General features: G+C 47.8%; 2 protein-coding genes across 7 annotated transcripts in view; both read right to left on the bottom strand.

Annotated features, from left to right (window-relative positions):
- Nucleotides 1–1,236: 1,236 nt before the first annotated feature.
- Nucleotides 1,237–7,771, bottom strand: C10H3orf62 (chromosome 10 C3orf62 homolog). Its single transcript, XM_067754405.1, has 3 exons — nt 6,462–7,771; nt 5,528–5,619; nt 1,237–4,525 (listed from the first exon to the last, which is right to left on the bottom strand). The coding sequence occupies exons 1-3, from the start codon at nt 7,148–7,150 to the stop codon at nt 4,260–4,262; spliced, it is 1,047 nt and encodes a 348-aa protein (XP_067610506.1). The 5' UTR covers nt 7,151–7,771; the 3' UTR covers nt 1,237–4,259.
- Nucleotides 7,772–7,924: 153 nt separating this feature from the next.
- USP4 (ubiquitin specific peptidase 4) overlaps nt 7,925–12,911 on the bottom strand; it is a 48,370-nt gene continuing 43,383 nt past the window's right edge. For 5 of the 6 annotated variants that reach the window (XM_067754388.1, XM_067754387.1, XM_067754389.1 and 2 more), the window contains 4 exons: nt 12,596–12,745; nt 11,479–11,582; nt 8,866–8,954; nt 7,925–8,470 (listed from right to left, as the gene is read on the bottom strand). In XM_067754388.1, coding sequence (XP_067610489.1) covers nt 8,312–8,470; nt 8,866–8,954; nt 11,479–11,582; nt 12,596–12,745 — 502 coding nt within the window. In that variant the 3' untranslated portion in view covers nt 7,925–8,311. Of the gene's footprint in view, nt 8,471–8,865; nt 8,955–11,478; nt 11,583–12,595; nt 12,746–12,891 lie in introns of those variants that run through there. The other variant, XM_067754390.1, reaches the window with a different exon arrangement.

The following is a 12,911-nucleotide window of genomic DNA, read 5'->3' on the forward strand; positions in this document are numbered from 1 at the left end:
TGGCCTTCACTGCCATGTTAAACGTCTTGTGCCTCAGTTAGAGGGAGGAGGGAGATTGGCCTCTTTTGCAAATCCTTTTCATCAATTTCTTTGATCATTAATAGCTCACAACTCCTCCAGTGGCAGGATGGTGTTGCTGCCCTATCAGCACATTCCTGGGTGCAAAGGTGAGGGGCAAAGGTCCCCCAGGTTATCTATCTCCCTCCTCCTTGTCTCCTGACCCCCTTGGAGTCTTCCCTGGGATTGGAAGTGCAGAGTCCAGGAGAATGCCAAGGAGCCAGGGCAGGGGGGCCAGGAGATGCCTCCCCCATTCCCCTGCTGAGGGGAGCAGGAGGTAGGGGGAGGGAACCCTGAGACTCAGAGATGAGAAGGTAGGCTTGCGTGCCTGATTGTGCTGGCTGGAGCTACACAGAAGCAGGCGCTTACTGACCACAAGTGCCCCCAGAGCTTACCTGGCAAGAATTCAGACTCCAGTCTAGACCTGTGTTGCTAGACAGGAATGTGAGGAACATTGCAATACAGATGGGGCTGAGGATAGGGTCACTGTTTCCAGCCCTTGGCCACCCTTGAATTGTCTTTTTTTTTTTTTGCCACACTGCGTGGCATGTGGGATCTTAGATCCCTGACCAGGGATCAAACCCGCGCCCCCTGCAGTAGAAGCTCGGAGTCCCAACCACTGGACCACTGGGGAAATCCCTTGAATTGTCCTCTTGAAAGAACTGTTGCTGTACTCTCAGGCCTCAGCTGTGGCCTCTGCTCCTTGCTGGAACTTCACTCGGCATTCACTCATCTCTCCTTTTTCCTGTCCCTTCTTCCCCCCACTTTCCCTCCAGACCCCCAGCCTCTCCTAGCTTCTACAGACCAGCTCCTACATTAAGTATTGTTACAAGTCTACCAGTATGCAGACAGAGCTGGTTTCGAGTGACTTTGGCATTGACCCGGCAGCATGTAGCCAGGGGACCTGGAAACCCCTCCTTATAGAACTGGATGGGCCCAGCTTCTCACATGCCTTGTGCTGTAGCTTGAACTGGCAGTTGGTGACTAGCAGGTTCCAAAGCTCCTATTTATTCTTGAAGCTGCCTTGTTTCTATTTTGATTCTGCTAATCCAAATTGCAGTTTGGTGTTTCCACGGAAACAATTCAGGGATTGTTTGGCTTTCCAAGATGAACTGTGGGGGAGAGAACCGAATGACGTAAAACATTTTTAGTTTCTCAAACATCAATGTCTCCCCAATAAATCTTTGGTCCCAAGTTTATTAAAATAAATGTTCTAGGCAAAAAATGTTCCAGGCTCCTTTTATTCCTCCAGCTAAATCCCTAGAGACTAACTCCTCAAACCCCTGCTCTGTGCAGAGGAGCACACATCTGCCCGCCACCCTGAAGCAGATGACAAAGGCAGGAAAGTGTCCTTTGGGCACCTTGGGGAGCCAGGGATGCAGAGACAAGAGTGGGTGTCACCAGGGAAATGACCACATGGCCACACCAGCTACTCTGGGACTGGCATGCCAGAGGCTCAGGGCTCACCTGCTTTACTAAATAGCTGTGTTTCTACAGTGAGGAAAAGCTCCTCATTTAAGGATTCCAGGATGAATTAGCCCTTTTGGTAAATCTGAATTTTCACATAAAGGCTTTGCTAAAACAGAGGTATATTTGTCTATCCAACCAGGGAAAACCTGACCCCTCCCTCCTTCCCCACCTCTACCCCAGGCTCCGCCCTCATTCCCAAGGGCCACAGTCTCTGCTGCAGGCAGAAGAAAAATCCTCTCATTTCAGTCTTGCAGGGTTAGGGCTAGATCCCCATTCCCAGCACTGAGTGCTGAGAAACAGCTCTGTGAGACCCAGAGTTTCTGGCCCTGAGGGTCCAGCACCCACAGGGAAGGGCGACCCCCTTGTCAGGGTCCTGCTGAGCACCCCCTGGCAGGCCCTGGACCTGCACCAGTTCCTGTAAACTGTGAAGGTCACCTCTGGGCAGGTTTCTGGTGAGGGATGCCCATGGCTGGTTGAAGATGAGGGTTTTAAAAAACAACTCTAATTTCTTTTTTCTACAGAAGTGACACATGTCAGCTGCAGATAAATTTTAAAATACAGACAAGAAAAAGACCTGAACCCTCCTTGTTCCTCCATAACAATTTTCTGCATTTGTGCTCATACACACATTTCACAAACTTGGGATCAACTGCATTTTTAAAACAAATAAATACATCTTAAATTTTGCAATAAATTCAGATTTACAGGAAAGTTGCAAAGACAATAAGTTCAAATATATCCTTCACTCAGCTTCTCTTAATGTTAACATCTTGCATAACTGTGGCATACTTGTCAAAACTAAGAAACTAATAACCATATTAACTAAACTTGAGCCTGTATTTAGATTTGATCCGTTTTTCCATTAATGTCCTCTCTCTGTTCCAGGACACAATCCAGGACACCGCACTGCATTTAGTCATTGTGTCTCCTCAGTGTCCGCTGCTCTGTGACAGATTTTGAGTCTTTCCTTGTTTTTAATGACCTTGACAGTCTTGAGTACTGGCCAGGTATCCTGTAGAATATCCCCCAAACTGGGTTCATCTGATGTTTGTCTCACAATTAGATTGGGGCTGGGAGGTTTTGGTAGGAATACCATGGAAACAAAGCACCCTTCTCATCGCATCCTGTCAGCGGTGGGTGACGTGCACAGGACAGCACAAGTGGTGCTCATCTTCATCACTTGGTTAAGTGGTGTCTGCCAGGCTTCTCCATGTAATCTACTATCTTTCCCTTTCCCAGCTCTATTCCTTGGAAGCGAGTCACTAAGTTCAGCTCACCCTCAAGGGGTGGTGACAGGCAGGGGTTGGGGGAGATGAGGATTAAGCCCCACATCCTCTGTGGGAGAGTATCCACATCAAGGCATATTATTTGGAACTCACTGTTGGGAGACCTGGTTTTTTGAATATCAAGTAGCCTGACAACTCTCCCTCCAGATGGCCCCATTCCCCCTGGAGTGGGGCAGGCAAGAAGCTGTGAGCATTTCTTCTTATTTGCTCCTGTCTCTCCTATTCAGGGAATAGAAAGTGAACCCCAATTCCATAATCTGTGATGTTTATTATCTGCTGCAGGGAGTGAGTGTACGGTGGCTTGGAAGGAGCCTCTGGTTAGCCCGTCCTGCCCTCTACCCCCCAGCGGAGGCCTGTCCCATGAAGTGGCCGGAGGCTAGTTCTCAGGGGCAGGCAAGTGCCCAGTCTCACACAGCTACGGAGTAGATGCAAGGTCTCTACCTGGGGGCCCAGAGGAATCTCCAGACCTGTAGTAAAGGGGTGATGCCAGCTCTGCAGCCTGCCCTATGCTGGATCACTAGCCTAAAATATGGACTGGTGGGGGGTCCTCGGCCCCTGGGACTTCCTCCCAGCTCCTTGGTTTGAGTTTTGGGTCTTACAACAGCTTTGCACCAGACTCCTTACCCCCATACTCCCCTATGCCTAGGAGGCGGGCACTTCCGAGACTCAGCTTCTGGGAGGCATGATACCTTGCCCAACAGTTTATTAGGTTTCCTGAAAGAACATCATGGTTTTGAGAGATCTGTCCAAATAATTTCTGATGATGTCCTTTCTCTCAAGCTGTGGTGGAGGGTTGGCTCCAGCCCAGGAAACCTAATAAGGGATGCTACCAGCCCCTCTGACACAAGTAGGAGGCCTTTGCAGAGGGCTTTGAGCTGGGCAGGGGCAAGGATGGAGGGATTGAGGGTCTGGACACGAAGAGGGCATGAGGCCCATGCAGGGGACAGGCAGCCTTGTGTGCAAAATGCGCAAATATGGCAGAGGGTCTGGGGCCAAGGTCCATCTTGACGCCAGTTCCTCCATACAGGCTGAGCTGGCCTGGGATGGGCTGGTCCCAGGGGTACAGAAAGCCCATGCTGGTTGTAGCCCCCGTACTTTTTCAGGGGTCCGTGGAAAAGAACATGAAGACACACAGCAGAGGCCCAAGACCTGCACCTGCCTTGGGTTCTGGGTATATTGAACATCAATCAATAAAACAATCAAGATGTTAAAAAAAAAAAAGGTGAAAAAAAAAAGAAACACTTCAGAGCAACAGAATTAAACAAACAAACAAACTGGGCTCTCAGCTCAAGAAGGGACACAACTGGAAGTTAAAAAGATTGGGGTAATTCAGATTCTGCCAAGCCTCTGAAGAATGTGGCCCCTGATGACAACTGTGACTGCCCTGCACAGATGCCCTAACATCAGACTCCTGCTGTAAAGAATCAAAGCTGAAGTCAACTGTCCTTACTCAATTCGGTATTTAAAAGAGGTCAGCAAATTGTAGTCCTCTTCCAAGTCCAGAACAGTCTCCACGATACTGTGATCATAGAAAGCCTGCTTGAGGCTGCCAGGGTCTGCATCCGAGGCTTCCTGAGGGCTCTCATCCACCAGCAGGGCCCAGGCGTCCGCCTTGAAGGGCGAATCTTCACAGCAACCACACACACGGTTCAACTCATTTTCAAATTCTAGTTTTCCAGCCAATTCTTCAATAGTTTGGATGCCTGTATGGTCTTAAAAATAAAAACATTCAGCATTACAATTCCAGTGAGAGATTTCTTAAGACATTTCAGGCACAAGTTAAAAACCACAAATGGGCGGCCATTTCCGAGGACTCTACAAAGCCGGTGTTCCTGCCCCCGGGGGCTGGCAGGCTGCCACATTCTAACATGGGCTTGGTGTCCCCCTTCCTAGCTCAGGTATTTATTGAGCCCCAACCATCTCCTTGGTTTCCAAGGAGGGTTTAAGTGGGAGGATACAGAGATGCATGTGTTTGTTCCAGCCCTCAAGAAACTACTCCCTGACCTGTGGGCACAAGACATAGTGTGAGAAAAATGGGATCTTTGGGGTAATCAAAATGCTGCCTGCTGGGACTTCCCTGGCGGTCCAGCGGTTAAGACTCTGAGCTTCCAGTGCAGGGAGCACGGGTTCGATCCCTGATCGTGGAACTAAGATCCCACATGCTGTGCGGCGTGGCCAAAAAATGAGAAAAAAAAAGCTAAAAATAAAATAGCTTTTAAAAAAACATAGTCCACACACAGAATATACAGATGTGTGTGTAGAAAAAGTATCTATGACAGGGTATACAGCACTGTGTTAACAGTGGCTGCCTTTGTGGTGGATGGTGGAATTATAGGGGAGTTTTTGGCTTCTAACTTTTCTTCTAATCTTGTATTAATGCCCCCCCGCCAGCTGGACTACTCTCCTCTACCCCTACCCCCATCTCTGCCTATGTCCTGTTTCCTTCACATCTAAGCTCATCCACCAACAGGGGCCGCTGTCCCTGGCCTCCAAGGATTCACTCTAACTGTACATTTATGAAATGACTTGACTGATGTGTAACTCCCCCAGGTTATCAGCTCCATGAAGGCTCTCTGCTGTGAGCAAAACAAATCTAACAAGCCAGTGGAAAAGAAATAAGGATTTTTTTTTTTTATAAGATGCTTGCTGACTCAGGGGCCCGTGTGAAGAACCTATCCTTCCAGAGAGAGGATGCACCAGCCCTCTGTACTCACCGATCATGTCAAGCAAATCCTTTGTGACCTCTTGGCTAGAACTGCTGAGTGGCATGTTTGACTCAACCTTCAAATCTTTCTCCATATCTTTCCTGCAGCCCCCAGGTGAAAAGAAAAAGGTGGGGGATTAGATCCTCTTTCAAGAAAATACTGGAGAGGAACTCAGTGTTAGATAATCTTAAAGACAAACACTGGTACTTTAAATTGTCATTTATGCTGTGATTAGAGGATGACTGGGAACCACTGAATCAGTGAAGTTGACTAAAAGCATCATAATGCCCATTAATGTTTGTGAATATGAGCACAAATATTTGTAGAACTGAAATGATTAAATGGCTTCTTCAGTCTCTGACTACAGAGCAACCAAGATGGCAGAACCTTGAAGTTTCAGCGCATATGGTCCTCCTTGCTTCAAATCAAGGTGCCTAGGATGAGGCAGTTTGCAGCTACCTGGGAGAAGAAAAGGTCTAGGGAAGACCTTATCCCAGGGAAAGCCTAAAAAGCTCTGGGGTGAGGAAGGGGAGCAGAAGCAAGGGTGAAGTCAGGGCCCAGCCATTGATCCACCTCTCCCCAGTTTGGGGAAAAAAACACTGGAATTAAGATACGTGTTTCTGCAGTACAAAAAATAAGATGACTTTTAAAACTAGGTTCTTTAACATTCACTACCCCTTTTGGTACTGCAGAGTGGTTTCCATGACTGGTTAGACATCCAAGACCCCTCACCCCCTCAAACCAAACACACACACACACACACACACACACACACACACACACACTCTTTCTGAAGAACGTTTACAAACTTTCCAAATAAAGTCTTAGAGCTTCAGAGGGGAGGCAAGAGTAGTGTTATGGATTCAATTTAGGATTTTCAACAATTTTTTCAGATATGAGATAACCCTAATTATAGCTATTAAACTATTCAGATTGGAATCACCTTAGACTGTCTTTTCTCCAGTTCTCCCCATCTCCTGCCGCTCTCCAAAACTGTCTTTCAGGTGCCAAAATCGAGGAATGCATCGATATGTTTTCCTTGCTGGTCAGAGGTTTTCTTTTGGGGCATAGAGCACGTGTCTTTGCACTCACGGGTTCGTGGTTTGGTGCAAAGGCAGGGCTCTCATTCCCAGGAGCAAACGGGACAGGAGAGAAAGGAGCCGCAGAGGAGCAGGCTGCCAGCGGGTGCCTCCTGCAGAGGAGCCTGTGCATGGGGAAGGGGAAAGAAAGCGGCGCAGCGTCCAGCTCCTGCCTCTGCATGCCTGAGCACTCCTGGGAATGACTGAGTCCTTCAAAGGCCCGGTCAATGGCTGCAGTCAGCTCCTTTCTGCATCTTCTCAGTTTTTCAGACATCTCCCCTAAAAGCGACCATGTCTTTATTATACAATACACTGGAAATGCACACAGCAACGTGAAAATAATGTTACAGATGAGGTTGTAAACCACCCCCAAATGGAGTATTTGCCACAATTTCCTTAAGTTTGACCCACACCATGGGTCGGAGAGCAGGGAAACCCCCACTCCCGGCGCTTTTTCCTCCGTGGGGTCAGGTGCGGCCCGCGGTTCTCCGGGAGGGAGGAACCGGCAGTGGAGCCGGAACCACTCCCCCTCCCCCGGCTCCGGGCCCCTCATCCCAGCCCGCAGCCCCTTCGGTCGCAGGCTCCGGCCCGGCCCCACCCAGCGGCCAGCCCCCGAGCGGAGACCCACAGCCGGGTCCTCACCGAGCAGCCGGCGCTCCCGCACCACCGCCCCTACCAACGGTCGTCGCGCACGTCCTCATCGATCGCGTGTGCCCGCGACTGACAGACCCAACCCCCACGGCTCAGGTCAAAGGTCAGACAAGAAAAGCCCAGATGACCTTGTTCTCTGAACCAACGCAAGGGGGAGCAAGGGCCCCACGCACGGAGGGGACAGTGGTCTCAGGCCTCCCCGCGACAAAGACAACGGCCCTGGGAGTGCGGCCGGGCAGGCATGCGGAGGCCAGACCGCGGAAAGAAAATCGTCTGGAGGGGCGGGGATCTCACTTCTAACCGAAGTCAGCAGCGAGAATGGGAGCCCTTCCCAAGCCCAGGAAGGTTCCCATTCTCGAGCCAACAGGGAGAGAAACGACTGGACGCGACCCAGTACCCAGCGGTTTAGTGTACCAACTTCCAAGTGATATCTAATAAAAGTGCCAGAGGGGTATCAATTCATCAAGGATGCTGGGGTACATAACAGAACTGCTAGGTTCCACAGGAGACGGAGGGGCAGGAAACCCCAACACCAAGCATCTTCATTTCATTAGGGAGAAGAAAGCTGGATATTCCAAGATGACACAAAGGGAAACAGAAATGGGCTTTGGTGGCTAATTTTTAGGGTATTATAAACCCATCTCAGTGCACAGCAAGGGAGAAGGGGATGACATCATTTAGTCGAGGCTTCATTTACTGTGGGCAGACTACTGGGGGGAACAGTAATCATTCACCAGCCTGTGGCAGGTCTTCATGGCCACACCAAACTCAATGACAGTGTGTTCCTCTCCGTTCTCTGGAATCCATCAGACATATTCCATTATGTGCCCCCCCTCCCGACCCCTACTTTGCAGCTCCACGAGGTTTTACAGAAATTTCTCACCACCTGTATAAAAAGAAAAATAATTCAGCCTCCTAACATAACCCTTTTTTTTTTTTTTTCTCATAAAAGAAAGAATTTCCTCATCCGGTTTTTAGACGGAACACTAGCAAGTCTTCAGTGTCAAAGGTGTTCTCCTGAGGGACTGCACCGGTGCTGTGGTGCAGCGTCACTGAGGCAGCATCAGTTGGTGTCCATGCTGCAAGTCTCATCATCCCCCATGCCCTGCTGTAAGCTGCCTGGTCTCGTCCCTCCATCAAAGGATCCAGGAAAACTGAGTGAAGTCGTCTTATACAACTCATCATCTCGCCGCTGGTAAAACAGCACATAAGCTGCTTTCGTCTAAAACACAAGAGGGGCAACATCCATTCACTGGTTGGAAAAATCACCCATTCCCCCACAGCTTTTCTCTCTGTTCAAAACACACCACTCTCAGGGATCCGCCGTCTTGCCCTGTGCAGCCACACACTGAAGTGACTGTGAAAACCCTTCTACCTGAGGCTGGCTCATGCTGACCCTCCCCAGGGAGTGGGGAAAGGCCTTGTGACAGACCCCGAGGAGAGATGAGCATCTCATTTAGGAAGGGTCCCATAAGGAATGGCAGCCAACTCTTTCTCTACCACACCTTGCTTCCACTGTCCCAGCAGGATGACTAAATAACCAACTAGCCCGGAAGACTTTTCCCAGCTCTAATCCCTAAAGGTAAGAGTGGGAACCAGGTATTAGGCCCTACTCACCACTATTTGATCCTCGGAGGCCAGGGACACACTGCTATCATCAAAGTAATACCATTTCCCATTCAGTTTGTTCTTCGCGTACGCAGTGTCTGCCAAAGCAAGAGAATACTCTAGCCGGTCACCAAGAGAGCTAATGTGGCTAGCTCATTACAGTGGCACTCAACAGCAACACAATTCCAAAACATGAAACAAACAGAGTCTGAAATTAAAAGTAATTTATAGGTTGTGTCCTAACAACCAAAAGATAACTCAGCCTTTAAAAAAAACCCTGTTCCTAGGGAGGGTGGGAGGGAGGGAGGCGCAAGAGGGAAGAGATATGGGGATGTATGTATATGTATATCTGATTCACTTTGTTATAAAGCAGAAACTAACACACCATTGTAAAGCAATTATACTCCAATAAAGATGTTAAAAAAAAAAAATCTGTTCCTTCTCAAAAAGGCACTAAAAGGGTAAAAATGGAGCCGCTGGGGACCAAGGCTTTAAACTGTAATTTTGGAAAACTAATCCAAAAAATAGAGGAATCCAGTGTCAATCTTCAGGATGGCTATGAGCAATAACCCAGAGTCAGGGGATACTTAAAAGGAGCTGATACTTTAAGATTTAAACAAAACAACAGTTCTCAAAAACATGCCAAGTCAAACTCCCCCACTTCATCCAGGCAGATGGTTGGCTACTACTGCCTCTCACTGCCTCTGGAGCCTGTGGGATAATCCCAGAGAGGGACACATTGGGTATTTGGGTTTGCAAAGCTGGGATGTGAACAAGAAAACTTAAATATATCTGCCTTCGAAACTGTGAGTCAAGAATCTGCGGCTGGATAACAATTCCTCACACCGGGCCAAGCATTTCCCCACACCGGGCAAGCATTTCCCACAGACAACACTTCCAGTTTTGATTTTACACTATTTCGAAGCAGGATGTGTTTACAACAGGAATCCCAGCAGCAATACCCAATTCCTGCTCCACCCAGACTCTCAGAAACAACAGAATCTGATGGAGATTTGGTTTCCAGTCTCAACCTGCTGTGTGGCTTCGGCAAGCTGGTTTTTTTTAAGCTGTTTAACCATTACTCACTGCAGTGCCTACTGCACCAAGTGGTGGTGGACGACATGGGACAAAGTGACAGAGAAGGTGCCAAGGGCGTGTCCCCGCTGTCCGTGCTTGGCATAACAATAGCAATGGTGGCTCTCAATCGTGGCGTTCCAACTGTGGACCCAATGTGGACCTGCATATAACCAGCCTAACCTGGATGAGGAAACTGAAGCCTAACCTGGATGAGGAAACTGAAGCATAAAGAGGCTAAGTAATCTGCCCTAGCAGTGTTTAGATGCTAAAATGGAAGTTAAAAATGAATACATGTGTCCAGTATGCATGAATATAGATAGTGAAATTACTTTGGGGAGAAAAAAGTAAGAGAAGAGTAAGTGCTGCAGGATATGATATGATCAGAGATTGCTAATAGCCACTCCAGTAGAGCCCCAATTTTCAAACAGGCACATTTTTATTTCCCATCCTCTCCTACAGCTAGATGGTAGCCCTGTGACCAAGTGATAGCCAATGAGATGTATGTAGAGGAGTTGAGGGGGACTTCTGGGAGATCTGCTTAAAAGGGAAGGTCATACCCTTTTTTCCTCTTCTTCTAATGGCCTGGAATGTAGACCTGAGGGTTGGAGACTGAGCAGCCATCTAAAGGCAAGAGGTGATATGGTAAGAATGGAGAGGCAGGAGAACAGACTGTTGGGCCAACAGAAAAAGCTTATCAGTATAGAAGAGAAGACTGGGGTTTAGGGCAGTTCCCTAATCCACTGTGAGTGTAAATGGAACTGACACCTCCCATGGTGTCATCTCTTGGGGTCCTGACACTGGGTATAGTGGCAGTTATCATGGTGCAGATGCAATAGAAGAGAAATGAGGAAACCCAGCTCCTCACTTCAACATCACTAAAACCTTTCCATAAACAAGTAACAAAATAAACTAGTAAAAGTATAAAAGTGAAGATAAACCTACACATTATAGAAATTTTGGAAAATAAAGTAGAACAAAGAAAAAATTAACATTTTGGTCTCTCTCCTCCTAGGCTTTCCCCCCTCCTATCATAGTTTCTCTGTCTTTTGTTTCAATGTAGTTGTGATACTACTTTCTGTAATGATGCAATTTTGTGTAGCTGTTTTCCCTTAACATACCATGGGTATTTCCTCATGTTATTATTAATTTTATTTTGCAATGACTGTGTACTCTTCCATGAAATCGATGGACAGAAGTGCCAATGGTTGATCACCAATGCTATTATTAATTTTCCACTATTATAAATAATACTAATTTTTCACTATTATAAGTAGGTGAATATCTTTTGCACATGAAGCTTTTCCCCAAAGTCAAGTAATTTCCTTAGGTTTCCCAGAGGTGGATTATTGGATTAAAGAATATGAACCACCATCCTACCAGAAAAATTGAGGGGCAGCAATATGGAAAAAGCCCGCAACCTGAGGCCCGTGGAGCTGTGTAAGTTCAGTGCTTAGGGCAATGCCTGGCACACAGGGATAGGCTGGTGAAAGATGACTGGCCACGGGCATTTCAACATCTCAGAAAGAAGCAGATTCCAGTACTTACAGTGGCCAACCCCCATGGCTCCATAATGATTGGACACGGCAATGAGGTCGTACACATAAGGCCTTGCTGACAGGTCACAGACAAACTCAGACATGTTCAGAGCTCTGAGCAAAGAAAACAAAAATAACCCTTCAATACATTAAACTCAGAGAAAGAAGTCAGAGCAACCCAGCAACCCCTTTCATGCAACAGGCTATAACACAGGGAGGCCCTCAGAAACTAAGTGCAGAAGGAACGAATGAACAGTCCAGACAGAAGGAGCCCTGGGGTCTTGTTCTGACCACTGACATGTTCAGACTGGAAAAGAGAAGCCTTAGCTGAGACCAAATGTCAAAGAAGGGCTCTGGGCAGACACGAGGGCTGCAGCAACTTTGTAAAAATGGCTGTTACTATCAGAATTACTAATTAGTGCCATAAAAATTTAAGCTAAATACCAAAACAGGCCCCCAAAAGCTTTTTTCCCTAATGTTTTATTTTGAAAATTTCAAACATAGAGAAAAAAAGAATTTTACAACAAACATGTATACACCCACCACCTAGGTCCTCCCGTTGACATGTCTATACTTCATGTAACTATCTACCCATCCCCCATCCCCCAAAAAGCATTTTTAAATCTGCATATTGTGGGGGGACTCCTACCTTGTTGACTGACTTGCCTGTGTCACTTATACTCTGTACCCTGGGGCCTAAGAGGACACTAGTAGACAGCCAGTCCCAGTCCCTGCCCCAGGGACAGGACTGTGGTGGATCTGCACCCCCAAAAATCCAACTCTCCCCAGCAGATTACTCTCTGGTTCCTTGTGCCCCTGCATTAACGAGGTACAGCATGTCCTTGTGCTGCTCTACTGAGCCTGGGCTCCCTGGGACCAATGACAGATGGGAAGACCAGTTCAGTTAGGCTGCGTAAGGGACTCGAGAGAGGAAGTGCTTCTACTGGAGAGTCCTTTCCCTACAGACACGGAGGGGAAGTGAGCCAAAGCAACTTCTCAGAGCCTAGCAACACACACACCTTAACACAGAAAAGTCTTTGGCAGCAAAACACTCTGCCAATCAGTGCCCAGATTGTCTGCCTGTTTTTTAATTTTCCCAAAAATAACAGTGCAGCCCAGGGACCCACCTGACTGGGAATTCCACAACTGTATCAAGTTTGTCCCTCCAGTATCTATTGTAGGAGAAACGTTTGAGGTGGACCACCAGAATCTTCGGCAAGGACCACAGGTCAAACTTCTTTGTGGCCTGTTGATGCTTCTTACAGTTGGGACAGTACCTGAAAAGAGAAACCTCCACTTAGTGGGGAGGCAGGGGGCCAGTGCCACCTGGGCTCTCAAGCATGGAGGCAATCCCATAACATCCTTTCTTGTACTCAGCATGACTGCTTCTGGGCAGGGAGGTCTCTAAGCCACCTTCTAAAAGAGAGTGATGGCTGTCCTAGT

The sequence above is a fragment of the Pseudorca crassidens genome, chromosome 10 (genome assembly GCF_039906515.1).
Source record: "Pseudorca crassidens isolate mPseCra1 chromosome 10, mPseCra1.hap1, whole genome shotgun sequence".
NCBI lineage: Eukaryota > Metazoa > Chordata > Mammalia > Artiodactyla > Delphinidae > Pseudorca > Pseudorca crassidens.